We start from the raw sequence: 23,744 nt of genomic DNA on the forward strand, positions 1-23,744 counted from the left end.
ATTGTGATCACGGTTAAATCATAATCTAATATTTATTCAGTATTGTTTTTTATCGATAGAAATGGAAGAAACCAAGAAAGATTCAGCTAAAATTGCTTTTCACAATTTCACCAGAAGGTGGAGCTGTTGTACCGATCTTTGTAAATCACAAACATTTCTCCTCCAAATTAACTTTTTTTTTCTCCAAGTACCTGTACAGTTCAATTTGCTTAATATTCTTGGTTGCTTGTTTCCCCTAAACTAATGTTTAAAAATGTTTTTGTCACAATTGTCACGAATGTTTAAATTTTTGTTTTTGTGAACGAAAATGGCCAATAGGTTGCTCGTGGTGCAATTATTCTAATGTAACTACCGTAATTGTTTGCTATACTAGTAAGACTTCTTGAAACAAATGAAAACCACCAGAATGGAAAAAAAAACACTGAAATGTTTATTGAGTTAAAGATGAAAAAAAAAACTGATAATACTGCCATGATGACATGATGTACCCACACATTTATCTTTCATATACTGCCCCTAACTTAACTCAAACTCACTTCCATCCTTTTAATGACTGTCGGTTGTGTATCAAATGAACACAGCAACTCAGTTTAAGTCTTGTCTAATTGTCTAAATGAACTTTTTATTTTATCCACTTTGCTTAGTGGTGATGACAACCGTAGAATGCAGTACTGTATGTCCAAACCAAATATCGCTCACTTTCAATGAAATCCTCAATAAATTTCACTCCTTTTCTCATTCTAGTCTCTTCATGAGTAAAAAAAACAAAAACAAAAAAAAGTCAAAAGACGCACAATTAATAATGAAAAAAAGTGAGACATTTAAGTCTCCATAATAAAAATATTTTTGATACACTGACCACGCTTGAGACCAGTCAAGCCCTCTTGTAAAAACAATATTTTTGTACTGTACATTGGTCCTCCACTTTTATCGCTGTTATCAGAACACCAGACTGTGGCACGTTGTAAATACTGTAAATAATTGCACCGATTACTTGGTCACTGTTCGAAAGCCTACTTTTTCAATTATGACGTGCGAACCATTGCCCCCATATAGCGGCCGTTGATATTTATTTACTCAACTGCAGAGAGTACGAGCCATTGGCAGGAGGCCTTCATTTATTTAAGCCTTTTTTTCACTTTGCACTTCTTTCAAGTATAATTTTTGCACCTTTATTATAGTAAATATATTAACACGACTCGTTTCACTAAAGGGTAGCTCTTGCTTTATTATTATTATAATTTTTTTTTAGGACACTATTGTGTTTGTCCCTCATGGAATAAATCCACTCTAGAAGCAGCACTACGAAACTTTACAGTGGCCACGGGTTCTGGTTAAGACAAAACAAAATAACGGTATTGAGAAATAAACAGAGGTGCAGTGTTTATTTATTCAAGTTAACAATGCACCTGGCGTTTAATAGGGTCACGGTTTTTATGAGAGCAGAGTCCACTATTTGAGGACATTCGGTACGTGGCAGAAAATGGTGTCATCCATTTTCACCTCTTTGAGCGTGTGCAAATCTTTGCCTGACCTCGTAAAAAGAAAAGAGCGGGAAGACCATGTTTCATACAAATCAAGGCAAAGATATATATTCAAAAAAGTTTAAAAAAATGGAAGGATCGCAGGAGCAAATTGAACACGCGTGACCGTCATGAACAAAGCTCTTACGCTTAGCAAAGTGAACTCGATTGCTTTTCGTACCGAATGTCCATCAAACCCCAATCAACTATTTGTTTACAACAAAAAGTAATCTTGGATGTTCAAGTGTTTTTTTTTTTGTGATGCAGGGAGGAGTCTTTGCCTGAATTCTGCATATTAAACATATTTTGCACATACAGGGTTACTGCCATCCGAGAAGGCGTAGTTACAAGGGATTCTGTCTTTACTCAGCATCTCTGGTAAGTCGATTGATTGGTGTGTGTGTGTGTTTGTCATTGTTTCTTGAAAAAAATGGTTTTGGAGATAAACGGATACCACCCAATACCAGCAATAGGTTACGGGTAGTATACGGCGCATACAAACTGATTTGGGTTACAGCGCCTACACCATAAGGACCCCCCCCAACCCTCCTATGTAAATTGTAACGCTACGCTACCACTCCTCTCTCATTTAATGCAGCTGATAACTTGAATCTGGCAAAAAAAAAGAAACAAAGGGTTCTAATGTCATAGTTAGATTAAAAATAGTAAACAAAGCCTTGTAGGTCCATGGTGGTGTTGCTGTATAAGTAAAAAAACAAACAAAAAAAAAACAGTACCTATAAATTAAAAATGAATACTAGCTATAAAGTAGTGATGCTTTTTTTGGGGTGTGTTTTTTTTATCTACAGCATTTGGGTCTGAGTGCCTCACGGTTTCTTGCTCAAGTAATTGGAAGGGATCCAGCCCTCAACATCTTCTCCTATGTTCTTGCAGAACCACCAGCCACTGCTGTTCTTCTCCAGCACCTCAAAGAGCGTCCCCACCTTGAAGCTGGAGGTCGGGTCGTCGCCATCGAAGTCCGCCACGGCCAGGTAGAGCTCCTCCTTGTTGGATTCCTTGTCCTTGAGCAAAGGTGGGAGCTTGTCTCTGGGCGGGCCGGGCTTGTCGCTCTTCACCTGAGGTTTGGGGGGAATCACGATTTTACTACCCTTGGATTCTTCTTTTTCTTTGCTTGGGATAGCTGGAGAAAAGCCCTTTGGTTTCGGGGGTGGGGGTCTGTTGAGTTGCGGTCCGGTCTTAGGAGAATCTTGAGCGTCTTTGAAAGCAGTGGGTGGTTTGATCTCAGTTGGGCTTGATGGGGTGGTTTTCTTTGGAGGAGGAGGTCTTCTCGGGGCCAAGGCCGGGGGTCTTAGAGGGGCCTCCTTGTGGGGAGGGACTGCTGGTTTTGCAGGAGGTGGCGAGCTCTCTTGACTATGGCCGTTCATGTTTTTAGGCGGGAATTTTGGTTCGTCACAGTTCTTGCCATTATTCAGAGATGAGCTATGAAAGGGTGGCGCGCTAGGAAGGACCGCCGGGTTATCGTGCGGCTGGGTGACCTCCCCTGAAGCGGAGCCGGGATCCGCGGGTTTTGAAGGCCTCAGCTTACTTCTCAGGTTGGTGATGTCGACTTTGTTCTCCGCTGGCGACTCCGGCTTCGCGGCCGGAATGGGTTTCGGTCGGATCACCGGCTTTGGCTTCATAAATACCGCTGGAGAAGCTGCCTCCGGTTTCTCCTCGCTGACTTCGGCCTTGGGTTTGGGTGGCTGCTTGGGGACCGGTTTCAGGTTAAACTTCTTGACCTCTTTGGCGGAGACCTTGTGACCGCATTCCAGACCCATCTCATTGCGAAGGTGAAGCGCTTTGCTCTTGTCCTCTTTCTTTGGTTCGGTTGTTTTGTCTGCTTTGAAAGGAGCCGCCTTTGGCGGAACCAGCGGCACGATGACCCCGGGAGCTGGAGGTTTAGGGGGCAAAGGCTTGGAATGATCCGGTCTGGCCGGTTTGTCTGCCGCCTCCGAGTCAAAGCTTTTATTGATGGACTCTCTTCGGGGGGGCAGAGCTGGTTTGTCATCCGGCGGCGCCACGGGGGCTGGAGGCAGTGGTCCGGAGAAGGCGGAAGACTTAGTAGCACCAGACTTCCAGTCTCTAAGCTTGGCTCGGGTGCATGATTCGGGGGCTCCGGTGGGCTCATCCGGTAAGGGCTTAGACCAGCTATCATCTGTGCACGGTGCATTTGAAGAACCGCTGTCCTCCAGTCGCAACCTCTCCATCTCATTGGGCAGAGGGGCCAAAAAATTGGGCCGCACGGCATTGCTTGTCTTCTTGTACTTATCGATAAATGTCGCCGGAGCCCAACCTTCTTGCTCGTCGATTTGAATGTACCACCAGCCGCTGCCGTTCTTCTCAATCACCTGGTATGATAGAAAAGAAGACATCTTAAGTCTTCCGGTCACTTCAGTTATACGCCACTCCAAACCGCCGCCATTCACCTCCACTTTTACTCCAGCCTGGAAGCTGATCCCATCGGGGATGGTGGTCTGGAAGTCGGCTATTGTGTAGAACTCTTCCTCGACCTGCGGAGGACCAGGCGGCTTGGGAAGGTTCGTACCTCGTGGCTGTGGAAAGGTTCAGAGATGATTAAAAAAAATAAATGCTATGTTAAATATGATATGCTATGCTAAATATTATGCTTATATAATCACAGGTGATACACACTGCTTCCTCAAATGGCAGCTGGCGTTTATTTACTCAAAAGCGGAGAAGAGCAAGACAGTCATTTGAGAGTTGCCATGACACATTTGCGTCTGTTGCTGGCATTGGTTGAAATAGAATTGTGGCTTTTGTATTACAGGGGGGAATGACACCACACGTTAGCAGTTTTTGTTCACCTGTCCTTGTTTTCTTGGTACTGAGCATTTGGAGGTGACGTCTACTTGTATTTGCCTTTTCTTCATGGGCATTAAGAGCACACCGAGGTGTATTTTTCGGATGTTTGGTGAACCGTGTAATTACAGGGATTAGTCCTCCATGAATTCACTGGTAAACAAAGTGTACTGAAGTGTGACGGATGTGCTGTACCACAGGGGTCCCCAACCTTTTTTGCCCCACGGACCGGTTTAAGTCAGACATTATTTTCAGGGACCGGCATTTAAGGTGTGGCGGAATTAATACAACAAAATAATATGGTATGAGCTGCATGAAAACTGTGGTGTTTTCGAAATATAATAATAAACACAAGGAGCGTCTAATCTGGTCGCAACACTCTTATCGCTCTGGTAATGTTTAATGCCTTCAAAATACGATACAACGCAAATTCAAAGTGCATGAAAATGACGACTCACCGCAGCCCCGAGCTTGATTTTCTGCAATCAGACAGTCCCATCTCGGGGTAATAGGAGACAATGACACCTCAAGTGTGTGGTTTATGTCCAGTCTACTTCGTAATTTTGTTTTAGTCGCTGTTGCTGCATAAACTCCCCACCTCACACAGGTAGGATGTCGGAAATAGCAACAGTGCTATTGTGGCGATCTCAGAGTATTCAGCCATAACTTTGATCCAGTTGTTTCGAACGTACTATTAAGTCCGAAGTCATTTGCGATCTCCAAGCAGCTTTTTTACTCATTTTGCGGGCTTCAGCGTTTTGTTTATGAGCGTCATCGGTCACGTGACCAAGAAGTGTGGCTTGACGTGAGTCAAGCGTGACACAGACGGATGTAACAGAGAATCCGGTAATTTTTCAAAATAAAACACATTTCGTATTCCGAAATAAATAAAACGGAAATGAGGCAAGTTCTTTTTGTGCGGCCCTGTACCAAATGCCCTGCGGACCGGTACCGGTCCGCGGACCGGCGGTTGGGGACCCCTGCTGTACCATACAATATTCTTGTTTTCAATCGCGTGGGGGAAAAAAAATTGTGGGTGTGGACAACAGTGATGGCCGCGGGAAAAATGCGGGTGTCAGAACACCCCTATCTGCTGCTATGAAGAGTCACGCTATTTACATACGGTCGCTCATATGCAGCTATTGGAAAAAGCTCGCAAGTTACGATATCAGGATGTAGTGTCTTTATTTTTTTCTCAAGGGGGGAAAAAAGGAAGCATTTGTTGGAGGTGAGGCATTCATTGGTTTCTTAGGAGCCTGGCGACACCACCGTTTGAGGATGTATCGTACGTAATTCCGTGATCTTACTATGGAAAGATCTCTGCGTGGAGGAGGTCTTTGTCTTAGTCCAAATCCTGTAGTTAAAAAAAAAAAAAAAACAACCAAGTTAAAAAGCTTAAATATAGACATGATCCAAAACCTTTCACATTCAAATGGACTTACTTTTGTTGTCAGAAAAGAACGAAAGTCTGTTTTCTTTCTGGCTGCCGTCTCGGGTCTCTCGGGTCAGCTGGCTCTGTTTGGAGAATCCGTCCAGGTCGTTGGCGCTGGCGTGCGTGGCGCCGCCCGACGCCTGCTTCTGGCTCTGAATGTCGGTCTTTTTCAAATAGGAAGCCGGGGCCCAGCCCTCGCGTCCCTGGTACCTGATTGGATGGCAGATTACAGCGCCGTGACACTGCGAAACTGACCGAGGGAATGTATGGACCAGAAGTGGACCACTTTCGTGAAATAATTAACAGTAATAATAATTTCAGTTGGGAATCACTGAGTCGAAAGTTGAAATAAGACAAATAGGCGTTACCTGATCTTCCACCAGCCCTCCAAGTTTTTCTGAATGACCTCCACAATCATTCCTCTCTCCAGGTCGATCTCATCTTGGTCCCGGGCCGAGTAAGGATAAACCACGGAATATTTTTCTTCTGCAAAAAAAAAAAAAAAGAACACTAATAGAACACCAACAGGCATAAGCTTCTGCTGACTAAATGTTGCACTTTTCAGCATGTATTAAAACATTTCTTTTTCTTGGCAACTGCCCCAGAAACAACTTTACTGATCCATAATAAATTCAATAATCAAAAACACAATTTGAAAGATGCGATGAATAAAGCCTGCGGGGTATAGAATGAGAAATAAACGCATGCAACAAACACAACACATGCATACATACGCTCACTGGACAAGTGATAAGGTACACTTCTCCCAATGAGTATGAGAATGTCTGCATTTACAGGCAGTGAAGCGTTGTTTTGATTGTGGGTTGTCAGAGCGATATTAATGTTTATCATTGCGGCTGTTGTGATTTATTCATGAGATATTTCCAATACAGTATTTTGTCTCCCTTCTCGTGGTTAAAAAAAAAATACAGGAAAAACACACGAGAAATTAACAATTTGAACCAGAACAGACACTCTTTTTTTTATTTTAAATTCTTTTGTATTCACCATAAAAAAATGTCAACATTTTACTATTTGAGTAACATAGCAAGAGCCAGATTGAGTGATGAAAACAACCTACAGAGGGTCCTGGGTTGAAGACGGCAGACAACGTAACCTGAATTCTAAAGCTAAGTCAGAACTTACGCTATTGTCTATGTTAGCTATTTTTTTGTTTGTACTAAAAAAAAAAAAAAACACACACACACACACACACCTAATGTCACTTTGGTTTTGGTTACTTCACAAAAAGATTCATTTTGGACTTCGAATGCAAGGACTTCATTGACATGCGCGGGGCCCTCCATACAGGACATGCCAAGCCAAGTAGGTTGCGTGCATCAGCAAAGACACAGACACATATTTCAGGTTAATAGGGGGCATAGAAGAAAATTCATGCGCTCCACCTTGCCCAAAGCCCGTGCTGATAAGATCCCCTAAAGTTCGACGGCGGCCCACGTGCCTCGGCAAAGACCAGAATCTCCGAGGCGCTGACGCGGCAGCACGGTGAGGCAAGACAGGAAGTAATATTACACCTCCGCCCATCTGGAACTTCTAAGTACAAGCCAGGCTCGGATTCAGTCCCTGGCCGCTATCACAATATTGACAAGGTTTCCGAAAGATCTCTCTCACAGGGCTACAGGATCGGAACAGTCGAAAGCATGCGTCCGAGAAGAAGGCTTCGTTCATCGAGTACCTTCGTCTCCCGGAAGAGTGAAGTCATCGGGGTCATCCTGGGCCTCCAGGCAGGTGGCAGGAACCCAGCCCTGGGCGTCTTCGGAACTCACGAACCACCAGCCTTGCGAGCGCAACAATATGAACAATCAAAGGTAAGAGCCGTGTCTCGTGAGGGGAAACTAACTGTCAAGAACCATGATGAGCTCCAAGTGTCAATCAGCAAGGAAAACGAATGGTGTTTTATATTTTAAATGTGGCTTCTGTTGTGATTGACTAGATGTAAAGGTAAAAAAATATGACTGTAAATACTGTTCAGTTCATAAAGTTGATTGGGGGAACCTACCGGACTCATTTTTCTCAATGACCTCCACCACCTGACCCACCCGGAGACTGATCTCGGAGCTCTCTTGCTTCTCGTAGTCCGTGACGGCCACATACTGGTCCAAAAGCAGCGGGTCCGCCGAAGTGCCGTCTCCTGTTAAAAGACAACGCGTGCCCAATTACATTTAGCCGTCAGCTATTTTTGTTTTGAGGTAAAGTCTCCATAATAAAGCAAAGCCTGCGCTCAAATGGTTGGTCATTAAATCTCGTTAAGGCCCTTAATTGGATATCAGCATGAGGCCCATGAACTTTTATTACCTGTGCACTTTTCAGACCGTCATCTTGACATGGTTTTGACTTCACACTGTCCGACGGCGATGAAATTTCCACTAATGCAAGCCAAGTGAATTGACTTTGTGTGACGTTCCAAGAATAATTCCGACAAGGTCAAAGTCACCAACCAATAAATGAGAAGAGGCTTAAACTCGATTACGGAGAGTCACCTGGATGCAAAGCAGGCGAGGCAGCAGACACAATTGGATAGATCGTGTGAGAGAACCCAACCATCGAAGACCAAATACTGGGAATGTAGGTTAGAGGTGATTAAAGTTATACGGGGTTATGTAAAATTATGAACTAGCACCCTAGAAATCCCACCATCAACACCATAGAAAATATGAAGACAGGCAGTTCAACTTGGTTTCAACTCCACTTCATCAAGACTATCAGTCTTGGTTGAAATGATCCTAATAGGAAAGACCAACATTGCAAGCAGATCACTGAAGGTGCAAGTGGACGGATAAACAACAAAACGAATGTTGTCAATCAAAATTCAAGCACCCTCAATACGGCACCTCTGATTGCGATGCGGATCCTTCAGTGAGCAGCGGCAAGCAAAGCAAACACACACAAAAAAAATTTATAAATGTCACATTGTGTTTTAAATCTTGTGAGCCACATAAAACTAAATGGACTAAACACCCGTGATGATTTGATGGTTATGGCATTTCCTCATATAGAAACGAGGAATGTTTAGTTTCTCAACTGCAGTGAGCCCACCACATCCATTAACTTAAGGTGTATATGAGAGAGTTGTCTTAATTGGTACAAGTACTGAACAATTAAATGCGCATGGATATGTATTATTACAAATAGATCATACTTCACTAAAATACAGTTTCCCCCCGCACTATAAGGCGCACGTAAAAGCATTCTATTTTCTCAAAAGTCGACAGCGCACCTTATAATCCGATGTGCCTTATATATGGATCAATATTTCGATTTTTTTGCATGTGGCATTTTAAATGTTTGCCGTCGCGCTTTGTAAGAGCTGCAGCGGTTACGAAAGCGCTACATTAACAAAGCTGTATTGTATTGTATTCCCTTTAGTGAAGCTCCATCTAGTGGATGCGAAATGCAACCTCAGCCACTATTGTAGCTTCCATTCTATGCGCCTTATAATGCGGTGCGCCCTATTAATGAAAACCGTTTTAAAATACGTCATTCATTGAAGGGGCGCCTTATACTCCGGAGCGCCTTATAGTGCGGAAAATACGGGAGTTGTTTGACGTGCAAGACATTATTGGATTCCAGAAGGCGGTGGCCACAGTCGTATTTTTCTGACGAAAGCTTCACATCCCACCTGCCCGGATTGTGGGGAGGGGGAGTGGGTGGGTGTGTGTGGGTGGCAGTGATGGGGAGGCCTCGAGCAACTTGCCGGATCAACACACAGCAAGACCAAACATGACGCTCGGTGTCTTACTACCTCGCTTTAGGAAAGTAGTCGCTCTCTCGGCAAACCCTGATGGAAAGGAAAATGAACGGAGAAGCAAACTGAAAAGGGGTGACATGAATGCAACTGAAGAGCGAACGGAGGGAGGAAAGAGATTTTGGTTTTTCGAAAGAAAATGAAACGGCACGTGACAGAATCAACGCTGTTATTCCAGCACCATAGGTAAACAATGTCCCATCGCAGTAAATGTAGAGAAGTTAAAAAAAAAAAATGTCAGAACCACAGAAAAATGATTGAATTCATCATACGTGTTGACACGTGACTCACCTGATTTCTTCTTTGCGGCTGGTTCCCTGATAAACAAAAAAAGAAAGACAAAGATTCCATTATACGCCGGCTTTTTCAATGATGGTCTTTTCAGTAGCAGATTTTCTACTTAATTTTGTTGCTTTATCTATTTTAGTGTCTACAGAGCAGTGATTTGATAAGAACGTGCATCATTTCGTAATACTTATAGTGATATTTTCGGAGTGGTTGTCTTTATCCAATTTTGTCAAATTGTATTGCTGCCGTCTCTTCCCTGTTCTTTCTCTGGGGCAGCAGAACGCAGGAAATAGTGCAAGGGATAGAAACTGGTGAATAATTTGTATTCCGTGCGTAATTGTTGAAGGTAGAAGGTTTTGAATGCGATGACGCCTCGCCTAGACATTGGCCAGATAAATCGAGCGTTGCTCAAGAGCGGCAGGGAACGTGTGAGTCAATGCCCACACTTTTACTTCAGTCATCTTCCTTTTTCCGTCTTTTTAAATCACTGCCTCTCTTGCGCAACTCCTTTTGCTGTTTGCCTTGCCTGTTATCAACAAGAATGTCGGCGGGCTCATAAAAGATTGTTCGATCTGTTGTTTGCAGCCGCTCAGGTCTCACTATTTCCGACATCGTAAGCATAAAACGTTCAGGGTGGTTTCATTTCTAGATTTCTGCGCAACTTGTTGACCCCGCAGAATTTTGGGTGGAAATCTGAAACGTTATGAGATCACTCTCGGCTTTGTAGGGTTCTGACTTCTAGTCAGCTGGCTCCACGGTTGCGAGACATTTAATGTGCCGGAACGTTTCTCACCGACGATGACTCAATTGTAGCGTTATGAGGAAGCTGGGAATATCGCTTCTTTCACGACCCCTTTGCATTGTCATTTTACTTTTTGCTATGCCTTATTCTTGCAGAACTTCCTATTCAAAAGACATTCCTCTTCCTGGTCTTTTTTTTCATCTCGGTCTGTGGCTGACAAAAAGTCAAAACAAGTCTTCACAAAAAGTGTGTCAGGCTGGCCCACCAATGACGCTTGCGCAAGCCAAGCGGTTTCGCGGAATTTCAGTCGAGACAAACCAAGGTCCTCCCTGTATCGTCAGCCACCTCACTCTTTCCCCGCTTCGCCCCGACATATGCTCGGGAATTTGCATGGGGAGTTATTTGTCCTTGGCAACCAGCGAGCGCCGTGTACGGAATACAAAAAGAAAATCTGCGCGAGTGCCGATGAGACGGAGAGGTCTGGCTGTCAGACGCCATACATCAAGATCAATAGTGTGGTGACCGCGCCTCCGGTCTTGTTGCACATTTGCATTCAAGACGAGGACTCCTGCCGTTGTGCAAATCAAACATTTAAAACCGAACCGACAGAAGACCAAAACTGAACAAATATGAACCCCGTTCGGACTGACACTGACCTACGGTCAACGACTATCGCCTTCTTGGTATCATAGGGTGCAGGTAAATTGAGATGCCTGCGGCCTCGTGCACACTACTTACTCTTTGGGTGGGTTGAGGTCTTAGCCTCGCCTAGACATTGGCCAGATAAATGGAGCGTTGCTCAAGAGCTGCACACTACTTACTCTTTGGGTGGGTTGAGGTCTTCGGGTCTGGTCTCAAAAAACACTCTGACCTCCTCGCACTGTGAGATGTACACCGGGAGCTGGATGAGGGCCTGGAGGGACACGATAGCGGGGAAACTTGAGGACAAATATATCGTTGTTTGACCTGAAATGGTTTGTTTAGCGATGGTAAAGTCACTAAGATAAGAAATAAACAGACAGCTTAAAATGCGTATGCATCTGACTGATTTGTTTTCCGTTTTTGAATGTTCAGTATACAATATGTGTAGCACATTTGATCTTCATACTGTTTTTGATAAAGATGAAGCAATGTAGCTTCGCATTTGACAAAAGGGATTTCTGTTGGACATGGTTCCATCTCCTCTCCTTTGTCGCGTCCCCATGCAGGATCACTTGCAAACGACGGACTGACCCGTACAACTTGAAGACAAACGGCCATTTTGGGTCTTGTGACGTCACCGCATTATCGCAGACTTTTTGGAGTCTGCCTCTTCTAACTGCCCACTTGTGTCTTCCAAGAAAATCAATTAGAGGTCCAGACAGTCACTCTTGAATGTGCACTGCCCTTAAAGCCGGAGACGGAACATGTCCTGTCAAAGTCCTTGTGCCGGCTGTCACTTTGAGTGGGAGCGAGACGACGCCCTCTTCTGCTGAAGCTGGCAGGCAACCCCGAGTACTATCCATCAAACTCTGTGCTGGCCTCTACCTCGGCTTTTAATACTCTTAAGTGTTTCCCTTCTGTCCTTTGAGGCAGCGCAGTCACTAGAACGTCAGGCTTGGCAGCTACTGGATGCAAGCCAGACTCCCAGACCAAGGTGCCCTTGTCCCATGTAGCACTTCGCCTTGTCATGGGTAATTCGGAGAGCCACGTTTTCCAGTTTCCGCCAGGTTAAAAATAGACACCGAGGTTTGTAGATTAATAGTGTACACAACATTGCGCATTCGGAGTGCATTCGCCCCGCCCCTGAGCCGAATGCTCGATTTTCTTGTGACCTCCACGACTACCTCTGGCTTTGCGACGGAGAGCAATGCACAGTTCATGAGGTCAAAGTGCAATGCGAACTGTCATCTTCTCGGATTTATCTGGCCTTGTGTCAGCCGGTGGCCCGTCCTCTCATTACCATGCTCCCCGGGGATGACACAAGGAGAGCAGCAGGCATATATTATCGCAAATAGACTTCACGGGTGTTCTTTACAGCGGGCAGCATTAAGATAATTGTGCAGTTGTGTGTGTGTGTGTGTGTGTGTGTGTGTGTGTGTGTGTGTGTGTGTGTGTGTGTGTTTTTGCAAAGGACAAATAGAATGAGAATAAGACCTACTCGTGCATTCACAGAATTCATGACCTCAGCATAAGGTAGGACGTTTATGCGATACCATCCAATAAAAACCATGTCCCTCGCGAGTTTTTTTTTTTTTAATTAAAAAAACAGGACACAACATTATTGTAAATTACATACTAAGGTGAAAAAAAAGCAGATTTTTAAATAGGATTTATCACTTTTTTTTATACGTATTTTGTCCTTCGGTCATTTGGCAGTTGTCAACCATCTTGTCATCAAGGACTGGAATGGAGGCACAACGTTTATGGCTGTTCAAATTTATAGATAAAATATTATATTTGTCATTTGGAATTATCAACAGCAGAACTCTGAAATGATTTAAAAGGGAAGACTCGGGAACAGCGTCCCGTAATTGTATTGCTCGACGGGTCGTCCTGTTGTGCTTCAACTTGAGCTATTACATCATCATGCTGTTTTCCTTGCAAGCTTGATTTAGAACTCACATGGTATCATGCCGTGTGTGACTGAGACAGTCATCCAAACTCAGCACTTTAGATGTTGATGTATGCAAAAAAAAAAAGAAAAAAAAACGGCAAGCGTGTATGGGTTTTCCTGTCTTAAATAAAAACATAAGACTAACAAACCAGGGGAATTCCTTCTGAGTAGGCTAAAGCTTCAGCTGTCCAAAAAACAAACAAAAAAAAAACGCTTGCCTCAGCTCTTCTCAAGCATCAACATGAAGTCAAGAAAAATTTTAAAGACTGGCTGAAAAACATTTTGGGAGTTTTGTCATTCAAATTCAGACTTGTTATGTCAGTCCAACCTGTCCTTCCTTGTTCTGACTGTCAACATCTGAATTGATTCCGAAAGCAAAAGCTGCGGCATCTTGAAATGAAATCAGTACCGCTTTTCCAACATTTTCACGAGCTACGCTGACTTCAGTTTGAGTCACAGAGTTAAAAGGGTTTCAGCTCTTCCCATAATTACCCACAGGAAAAACAACAACGAAATAAAAACCTCCACCGAGCCAAGATGGCACATTTAAATGTGAATGTAAAAAAAGAAAAAAACATCCTCCACCCTCAGAGAGGATAAAGGAAGGGGGGGGGGAATAGTTTAAGCAAATTTGTACAATGTAAGAAAAACAAAATTTTTGCTGACGAGAGCCAGCTCAGCAACCGCCAAACTTTTGGCCTTGGGGTGTGGCTCCCCGATGAGAGACGCACTATATGGACAAAACTGTCGTTTATTTAGACCTTTCGATTAAAAAGTTGGCTGAACAACTGAGTTCTCACGGAATCTTAGTGATTATACTGTCACCATTTTATGCATCTAAGGGCATGCTTGAATGTCATACGCTTGGCATAACTTCAAAAATTTTGAACCAGACCAACCCAAAAACAATTTTGTCAAACACTCCTCTCTTTGAATCTGTGCAATTTTGAAAACCTTCCTTGAAGCGGCAAAGCCGACACATGTAGCGTACGGGATAGTAAATCAGAAAAGTGTTAGCAGCGAGCTTAATGTTTTCCTTTGGCTCAAAAAGCAGCAATTAGACACGAGCTATCGGCGTGTTTATGACCGCAGTTCTGCGACAGCGGCGCCTAAGCGGGCGCTCTATACTCCATCCCCTCCACTTTGGGAGGCGATTCATCTCGTTGGTAAAAGCACAAGCGAGTTAGGAATGAGCCTGAGGTGGATTCTTGATTTTGGCTCCATATGCAGTCAGTCAAAGAGGTGTACCGCTTGTCTCGGGCCTTATCTCGGGAGTTAAGCGATGGACAGATGTTGCTCGTCTGTAAGATAACACTTTGTTTGTGAGGCTTAACAAGATTTGTGGAGTTCTTTGGTGGCTAGGGAAATATGCGCCTTGTTTATCAATATATCATTTCACAATAGCAAAGAAAAAAAAAACAGGTCACAAAACAAGCATGGACATGTCCTGTTCCAGTCTTTAGACTCACCCTGCAGTACTCATTGATGGGCCTTAGCCTTTTCATGGCCACATCTCGGATATGGCTTCTCCGGAACAGGATCTTCCCTGAAGCAAAGCAAGAAAGACTTTTTCGTAAATGTACTCACAGTTTAAGATGAGTTTTGTTTCCACTTTTCTGAAAAAGCACAACCTCTAAATCTTTGGAAAAACGATATTGGCAGCACAGATTATGTTGTCACATCTCGGCTGAGACACCCCTGCTCTTATCCCCGTCGCACTAACTACAGGCACCAACAGACAAGATGGCTCAAAATAGACCTCTAAAAAAAAAACTCCAAAACATTCTCCAATCTATCTGACTTTCAGCTTTTGTTGCTTTCTCTGACTTGACACAGGAAGTCAATGCTGGAACAAGATCCTGAGAGCAAAGAGACACAGGACGCGTTACCTCGATTCCGAGCTTGTGGGGATACAAAGAACAGTCTGCTTCTTATAGCAGTGCTCCACAAACCACAACATTTCTTGTGAACCATTTCTGGATGCCTTTGTATACGCATCCACCGTACGTGATTTGCCGTCTTGTGAATGTGAAACACATGCGCAAGCTAACGCGCACATTTTGCACAATCGTCACAACAACCGACATTGAAGTGTCGATTATCCATATTTTTTAGTGAAGGTCACAAAAGACAAGAGTCCCCTTCCTCCTCTCTCCTCGCCACCTCCTCATACACAGGAAAGAGGACATGACAGCTTTCCAAAACTCTCCGGAGTCAACAGAGAAGCAGTGACTCAACCCACTCTGCGCGCTCAGTGGTGTGAGGGTGCAGCAGATGAACGGAGCTTGTTTGGTGACAGGGCATTCAGGAAGCAGATCATTTTAAACCCTCCGAGGCAGGAGTGACCATAGGCCGGGGAGGGAGGTGGTTGGGGTGAGGGAGACAGACCGAGCTGGAAGTACAAAAATGGTTCCTGTTGGCTAGCTTTCCGCAAAATTCCTCTTGGGAAGGGTTATGACTGGATAAACCGTCATTGATCTCGTTCAAATCCTATGGGAGAAAGGAGTCAAAATCATTTAAGTTACGTTGTATTTCCTTAGTCTGTACGAGAGTCACCAAACTTGTATATCATTTATGTTGGAAGCAAATTCCAGATAACTTTTCTGGTTGAAGCCCTTGATATTTATCCCCACAGATGGACAATCGACCTCCCCAACGTGCTGGGGCAGATAAAATGAAGTCAATTTACGAATCAGGGAGAATCACGCCCACATTCCATCTTGAATTGTCAACCCCCACAAGCTTTTTGTGACTTTGTGCCTTTGTTTACGACCCGAGACTCTTTGTCCACACCCGTTTGGGTTGACAGCGGTTGTCTCTTCCAGGCGGATGTTGTAATGCATCGAATGCTTTAAAAATGCAAAGACGCAATGACTGTTGGGAACGGAAACGTCCCGTTTTTGGTCAAATCTGTCTGAGAGGGACGAACAAATAAATGCTAGCTTTGTTGTGATGTCGCCTTCTGACTCGGTCTTTCTCTTTGACTTTAATGCAGCTGTTTGTGTTTGTAACTGTATTGCTGCAGATGAAAATGTGGAAAGGTATCCATAGAAAATAAGCTTGGCCTGTTTTTTTTTTTCAAGTCGGGGATGGTATGTAAACGACTGTTTTCCGTCTCCTCTTTTAGCCTTCTCAGACTGACTCCCGAGTTCGTCGAACATCTGTGTTTCTGTGTATCTCCTCAATGAGTTCCAGACATGCGTAGCCTCAAAGAAATCCTACGCCTGAGTCCCAGCCCAACCCCGGTAGGGGAGATTTAGGCGGGGCGAGGCTTGCTTCCAAATTCTTAACAAAATGTTGGTGGAGCACACTGAGAACTCTTGTGCTTATCAAAGGATTGTGAACGGTGGATTTGAATGATCACCTGGAATGTGGTGAAAGCAGAGTTGTGAAATGCCCGCGATAAGCGTGAGTCAGCTAAATTTTCCAGGTCGGGCTCTTACCCGGCAGGAACGGGATGATCCTTCGCTTGGGGTCTTTCTGACCCCCTTCGACTGGGAATTTATCCAGCAGCTCCATCTGAAACGAAGTAAAGAGTCATTACATTCTTCACATTGTAATGCGTGCAATGGAATAGCAAGGCTGGAAAGGAAGACTTGACATATTTCAAATCAGCAGTTCCTGTAAGGAATTCTGCCAATAAAAGAACGGTCTGCCAATGTTTAGGAATGCACCGAGCAGATGGTTCAGCCAACCAACCCTTGTACCCCCCCTCGGCCGGTCATATGCTGCTGCAACTGCGACCGTTGAGTGTTTTGGCCATTACGGAATACTCTGGAAACATATTTTCTTGTCATAGAGTATTGGATTAGCATTGAACGTTGAAGGACACGCGCGCATCTTGCAGGCTATCGTACGGTTCAGCCACGCCAAAGTTTTCAAACTATTTACTCCAGAAAGTAGTAAAAAGAAAAATGCAAATTTGGGTGAAAAGAGCTGAGTAAAACCTGACACAGCTGTTACATTAATAACAGAATTGTCATCTATAATTTACACGTGCTCAGCCTCAATTTGCGAGGAGAGAAGTTGCTGAATCGTCATTCTTAGGCGCAGACACACACGCGGCACGTTTGGCAAAGCGGTGAAAGCAACTGGAAACTAAACAACGTGATCAAAGTGAAACCTGACAATCAAATGACACCTGGCCTGAGTGAATGACGAATTTTGTATCCAGTATTCTAATCCCCCAAAAATTCATTTAGCGCGCTGCTTTTGCATGAGATCTTTCGATTAACGACATCTTCAAAATGTTCAAGCTAGCAGGCCAAGTAAATGCCCGCTCAACCTATGCTATGCCTCTGTGCCAATTTTCCTGAAAGGCGACGTGAAAGGCGATTAAACACGGGGGGGGGGAGCCAAAACTCCCAGCCGACACATTGCGACCACTCCCACGCGTGAATGCAGCCACACCCAGCCGCTCTCTTGTCTGTTCTCAACCTTGTATCGACTCTGTAATCAGAGCCACTCAGACACACCAAAAAAAAAAAAAGGGCATCCGCCGGGAGCTCGGAGTCTCTCTTGCAAGTGCCAGTCGCATCGAGCCTCCTATGTCAAATATTCATGCTGTACAAGCGGGATGATGACGGGCTCGTGAGTGCACTTGGGCTCGACTTACTGAGGTGACTCGAAAATATGTCAGACCAGCGGGTGTCATATCGGTTCAATGGATGCATCAAAATCATTTTCCTTGGGTGGAAAATTATTTTGAACAACAATGGCTGCTCTCTTTGCAGCTTGTGAGCCTGAAGATGCTTCGACTGTGCAGGGCGTTTTTCTGAGCTCAAAGTGGTCAACGTGTTGATGACGCACGGTGCGAGCAGCGACCCCCCGCATCGCTCAAATAAAACATGCCCCCCCCCCCACCGTCTTGATACTTTGATTACTGCACATGGAAAATATGTGACAGCTGCGCAATACTTAAAGAAGCAAGAGGCGAGGTATTGGATTTTTTTTTTTCTTTCCGTTAGCTTTTAAGTGTCTCCAAAAAGGGACTGTTGGAGTTTTAGCAGCTGAGCGGACACGTGTGCAGCATGGAAAAGTGGTCTGAGTGACATGAACAGAATTTTTTTTTTTTTTTTTTTTTTAATTGAAAAACCGCAATGATGACCCCGCTGCAGAAATATTTCCATCCTTCGGTAAGAAACCAGTCTATTTTCTGTTCAAGGAAAAAAAAAAGTGGTTTTATGTGTAAACACTCATTGTGTCACCATGGAGACCAGTGTCGAAGATAAATCTATGCAGGTACTGTCAATAATTAATGACTGAAACAATTAACAATCAAGGTGATGCAACTGTGCTATTTTTAGGAGGGGAGAAAAAAAATGAACACAGCAAACTGTTGCAGACCAAATTCACACGTGGAGTCACAGAATGGGGAGACACGGACCGGGATTCCGGCTGTTTTGGACCAGAGGAAGCAAGCGACGGGTAAGAAAGCACAACGATGCGTCCCGCATTGTTCAAGGTCACGCCGGCATCTCATGCCGCTCGTGTCGGAACATCAGCTGCTTGGTCCAGCTGTGTTGACGCTAAGTGGTGACTAACACTTCCTGTTTGGCCTTGAGCTACTGACTCGTGTTTCTTTAGAATATGTGTTCCCCTCTTGTTATATTAAAGTCTACGTGGCGATGGCCGAACTGACCGTAAAGTGTCAGGATGTGATCGCAAAGAGCCTGACGGGAAATTAAAAGCGAGCAATAAGAGGAGACGAATGACTACGTTCCGTGTCATGAGGCTGAATGAGAGGGCGCCTGATGATGTCATGACGACTCCCTCGTCTCTCATCAAGCGGAGGGCAAGAAAAGCCACCGGCCGAGATACTCGATACCCCCCATGCAATCTAATAAGATCCAGTACACGGGCTGCTCTCTTTCAAATAATCATTTCAGAGATACTGTCAGTTCATTTCAGTGTTGATTTAGTCTCTAGTTACCAAGAACAAATCCTCCGGATGACAACTGTACACGACGCTGTACTTGCATCAGAGTTCAGAGCGTTCAGATGGCGAGTATTCCATCCCGTCAAAAGTAATTAAAAACGATGACACGATTGTTAACGTTCCCCATCATCAATCAAGCCAATTTAGCAAATGTGCAGTACAATGCGCCTCAACATTTCACATTCAACGAGCTGTCATTTTAGTATCGGAGCCATGTAGCCGCTCATGTTTCTGACGGAACTTAATCAAGCGAAAAGCCCTGTAATCCAATTAAGGTTAGTCACGTATTGTGTGTGTACAGTCGTCTTCCTGCATCTCGGCGAGTCCTCGCAATAGATCTCCGACCACGAAAAGAGGAAAGGAAACTCCAGATGCTAATTCCCCCTTTTGCACAACAAACACTTACGGCTAGCATGACGTTTGACAATGACTCAGACATTTTTGTGGTCATTACACATCCATCCCTGCACTCACTTAACTTGAACAGGCCCTTTTTGCGTGCCCTCGAGGGCAGAAAAATAACCGGTCATGAGTGTGGCGATTGAGCGAACGTTACAATTTTGTCATTACTGATGAAAAAGTGCTTATCCTTCACGTGAAACCAAATTATAATGGATCGTAAATGCAATACCGAATAACCGGTCATGAATGCGGCGATTGAGCGAACGTTACAATTTTATCATTACTGATGAAAAAGTGCTTATCCTTCACTGAAACCAAATTATAATGGATCGTAAATGCAATACCGAGACCCAACAATTTGGACATACTCACCTGCAGGTCGAAAAACTTGCTGTAGCGTCTGTAAATGAGTTCCGTGCTGCCATCGGTCCAGGATACTTTGATGATGTAAACCTAGGAGAAAAAAATATATTTAAATATAAAAAAAAAATTATATGCAAAATCGGATTTTGGTTTTTTTCCCCCCTCAAAATGTTGCCATTGTTATTTTCTAATGTGATAATCCTGAGCGATTACACGTTGTCATCCGCGGTCCATGGACCCTACTTCCTGTTAAAAAGGAAGCCATTATCGGGCCGGGATCCAGAACATTTGACTGTGACATCACTTTCTAAAATTGGAGCTTTTCATGAGAGCGCAGACTGCCACCAAGGTTGAACAAAAGCCATTCATGTTTGTTTCTCCAGACCGTTAGTGGGCCACTTCATTCATCAGTGAGGATGGCGTAAAGTCAGAGCACTCAATCGTTTTTTTCCGGGTTCAACTGAGAATAAGTGAAGAAGGCATGGGTTGCATTTTGACTTAAACAACAGTAAGAGAAAAATACCTGAATAGTAAAACCTTAAAAGAATGAGAAAGAGCAAGCAGTGAAAATGGATTCCGCCAAGTCAGTTCCCCAAAATTTGTGATTTGTGTCCACCATCCATGTGTTAATTATCAGGCGATTTCCTGGTTCCTTGAAAATAGGTTTTGGGAAACAATGGCAAAGGCTCTACCATTTCACTTCTGGAGTACGGGGAACAGTTTCATGACTCAAACAACAAAACAAACAAACAAATTCAAGCATCATATTTGTGTGTCCATCAATTTGATGTCTGTTTTTTCATTTTTACGAATAAGGCTACTTCCTGGTTCCCAGAGAATCACACATGTTGTAAGGAACACACAGACAGGACACTACCATTTGAATTTTGGCGCGGGTGCATCATAAATAATGGTGCCTTGACTTTTTTTTTCTTTTATGGACATTCATCACACCGCTTTCTGACTCGCAGAAAATGCCGAGCCGCTGACCGTAACGGCAAAAGGATAAAATGCGGTGTTGCTGCCCCACGTTATCCATTTAATGGATTCTTCCTTGGCATGCCACAAAACATTCATGCGTATTTACAGTTTCTGCATAATCCTTCGATCAAACCAGACTTGGGCAATGTAGTTTTTAAAAAAAAATCCACCCAAGTGAAACAAGGAAGCCATTTTTGAAAGACAAAGGGAGGCCTGAATAAGTCATGACATCACATTCTGAAATCAAGTGCTGAACTTGAAGTGCACCGATTACTCCTTCTTACTAACTGAAGATATATTGTTAGCAAGTTGCCTAATGGCCGAAAGTCTGAAGCTTGACCCAGTTCTTTATTATCCTCCCTCAAGGATTGCGGTGGCTGGAAACCCCCCGGTGTCGGCTGCTGGCCTCCCTCCCAGATTTTCCCTGCCCTTGCTCACTCTTTCAAGGGTAACTGGAGTCAACGATGACAATGGAAAGAGCCGGTAAAACACCATATGACATTTGAACTTGGTTTAATATACTACAAGTATAGAACTTTCTAAATGCAGAGTGTGAGCTTAAAAGGCTCAGTTGAAGTTGACAAGCTGATATTTGACGTTTATAAAGGTGTACGGTCGGCAGATTTGCAGAGAAAATATGTCAACTGTGTCCTCCCCCAAACATCCAAACATACGATCACGCACCAGGGCCTCGGAACTAACCCCTGCTGCATCTTTTGGCAGCCCGGTGCTGGCCCTGCCGCCTCACATGATGTCACGCATGTGCACTTTGGCAGGCAACGGCCTCAATGACTTCCTCACTCGCTTCACGCAGAATTGCGGAGGCTCTATTGTGCAGTGCTAAGAAATGAGGCTTTGTCCTGTTGACATTCTTTTGTCCCACACGAGATCCCAACTTTTTTTCGCAAATCACGATCATAAAGAAATACGCATCAACGCTGCAACGTTGCATTCAAGTGATACCTTGAGTCGGTCAGACTTGAAGGTCAATAGGTGACTGCATACAATTGATGATCAATTACACATCTATATGGTCAAATGACCGTTAACAATGTTGTCATTTTACTCAAATCCATCACCTGCACAGTTCATATTTTAATGACGATGATGTGAACCTGGAACGGATTGCTTCACTTTTCGTGATTTCCTATGGAATAAGTATTTTGAAAATACTTCCAGTCTGGTTTTGGCCGAGTAACGGCTGGCAGGGCTGCTTTTCCTGTGGCCCAAAAAAAAAAAGCAGCACAGTGGAATAGTAGTTGGCAAGTCTGCTTCTCAATTAAACGTTTCTGGGTTTGAATCTTGGCTCGGGCCTTCCTGTGTGAAGTTTGCATGTTGATCTTTGTGTGAGTTTTGCTAAGGTAGTCTGACTTCCTCCCTTTTCCAAAAATATGCATGAAGACTCCAAATCATCCATAGATGTGAACAGAACAGGTTTATTCTTGTGGTTTTCGCTGAATAGCATTTTGTCATGCCAAGAGCTGTTTCCTTTATTCCGGTGACCTTATTTGAGGCAGATGAGTGAAGTTTTTCCTGCAAGATGGTTTCTTTTCCATTTTTGAGTGTCTGGAAATTGAACAAAATATGGAATGTCGTACTGTACACTTTTTTTCTTATTCTATTCCCCATGTGATTTACAGATGCAGAGAAATTGCTGGGGGTGCGGGTGGGGGGCATGCAGTTGTCCAATTGAATGCAACTCTTAACTTCGCAATGTAACGCAGATCTTATAACGAGATGTACTAACAACATTTTTACTGTTTTTTTTTTTTTTTATAGTCACTGAAACATAATGTTTGGTACATACTAAATTGCCAAAGTCTGTTCCTTTAAAAAAACAATCCCGTTAGAAATCTGGCATCTGGCAGATAGCGGTAATTTGATCCTCTCTTTGTTTTTACTTTAGTCAACAGGAGTGAGGGAGGGGAAAGAGGAGAAAGCCGCATATAAACCTTAATGTGCTTCACAATTGAACCACTAGCGTTTTATTTTAGTGAACTAAGAGGAGTCTTACATAATGTTTGCTGGGGTTTCTCCGTTTTTGGACATCCTGCACGGTCACTTCTTGCACGGTCCTCCTCGGCATGATATACTCCTCGGTGTGACGCCTCCAAGAAGATCAATCTGAGCGATAAATAAAGTTTGCACCGTGACGGGTCTCAGTCATCCGCGTCTCCCAGATGTGCACCTCCAAATAGTCTTTTTTTTTTTCCTCCGGTAAGTCGTCCTATTTCCCGTACCACGCACGTCACGCTGCCTGGGAGAAGTTGTAGACTTCCTAGTTAGCTCCTTTCCTTTTCTGTCTTTCTTTCTCTCTTGCTCGGCAGCCAAGCACACTCCCAGCCTATCCCAGCTCGCCCACTTCGGTTTAAAGTGGGACGGTCCACTAAAACGAGGAGAAAAAAAAAAAAGCTTCACATTCGAACCTCCCCCGCGACAGACTGGACAGGACTACGATGATTTCTCGATGGTGCGCTTTTAGGGTATCGGAAAAATTCGAGACCACCAATGACGTCACGTGTTATGTTTGCAAAATATCTCACTATCTATATATCTATCCATCAATCGATCTATCTTCACGTTTCATTCGAGTGATTATTGATTTATGTGGTAGATCGATTACTGTACTTACGAGGACTTTGGATTTGATGACTTGTACAACAGCACCATCTGTCGGCAGTTTGTGGTCATCACATTTTTTACTGTACATGTGGCACTTCACCTAATTGAGCTGATGACGCGTTCGAGGCAGCAAAGAATATCAGAACTAGTGAAAAAAAAAGATTTTTTTTTTTTTAACGTGCAGAATGTTAAACACGACAATATTTAGTACAGGATATTGATAAAATGTAATAGTTATTCATATAGAAAGAGTAAGTACATGTTTGTAAGA

General features: G+C 43.8%; 1 protein-coding gene and 1 long non-coding RNA gene across 6 annotated transcripts in view; one reads left to right on the forward strand and one right to left on the reverse strand.

Moving 5' to 3' along the window:
- Positions 1–1,250: 1,250 nt before the first annotated feature.
- Positions 1,251–23,285, reverse strand: sh3pxd2b (SH3 and PX domains 2B). Of its 4 annotated transcripts, XM_019873341.1 has the most exons (15): positions 22,866–23,285; positions 19,880–19,960; positions 16,611–16,686; positions 14,637–14,713; positions 11,393–11,484; positions 9,833–9,858; positions 9,539–9,574; positions 7,796–7,927; positions 7,472–7,573; positions 7,182–7,265; positions 6,144–6,261; positions 5,786–5,985; positions 5,651–5,697; positions 3,950–4,075; positions 1,251–3,871 (listed from the first exon to the last, which is right to left on the reverse strand). In XM_019873341.1, the coding sequence occupies exons 1-15, from the start codon at positions 22,935–22,937 to the stop codon at positions 2,351–2,353; spliced, it is 2,790 nt and encodes a 929-aa protein (XP_019728900.1). In that variant the 5' UTR covers positions 22,938–23,285; the 3' UTR covers positions 1,251–2,350. The 4 variants fall into 4 exon arrangements, with proteins under 4 accessions (XP_019728900.1, XP_019728901.1, XP_019728902.1 ...); XM_019873342.1 differs by lacking the exon at positions 9,539–9,574 and having other exon boundaries at positions 22,866–23,283; XM_019873343.1 differs by lacking the exon at positions 7,182–7,265 and having other exon boundaries at positions 22,866–23,282.
- Positions 7,519–23,744, forward strand: part of LOC109517882 (uncharacterized) — a 70,640-nt gene continuing 54,414 nt past the window's right edge. For both annotated transcript variants that reach the window (XR_002168626.1, XR_002168625.1), the window contains exons 1-3: positions 7,519–7,604; positions 18,474–18,594; positions 21,218–21,334. This is a non-coding gene — a long non-coding RNA (uncharacterized LOC109517882). The remainder of the gene's footprint in view (positions 7,605–18,473; positions 18,595–21,217; positions 21,335–23,744) is intronic.

The sequence above is a fragment of the Hippocampus comes genome, unplaced genomic scaffold (genome assembly GCF_001891065.2).
Source record: "Hippocampus comes isolate QL1 unplaced genomic scaffold, H_comes_QL1_v1.1 scaffold59, whole genome shotgun sequence".
Taxonomy (NCBI): Eukaryota; Metazoa; Chordata; class Actinopteri; order Syngnathiformes; family Syngnathidae; genus Hippocampus; species Hippocampus comes.

What these genes read in the sequence shown, in the direction of transcription:
- sh3pxd2b (XM_019873341.1), bottom strand. Translation starts at nt 22,937, where the DNA reads ATGCCGAGGAGGACCGTGCAAGAAGTGACCGTGCAGGATGTCCAAAAA. An exon ending in GAAACCCCAGCAAACATTAT is followed by an intron (nt 19,961 to 22,865) that starts GTAAGACTCCTC and finishes TTTTTCTCCTAG; the next exon opens with GTTTACATCATCAAAGTATC. An exon ending in GCAAGTTTTTCGACCTGCAG is followed by an intron (nt 16,687 to 19,879) that starts GTGAGTATGTCC and finishes ACTTCGTTTCAG; the next exon opens with ATGGAGCTGCTGGATAAATT.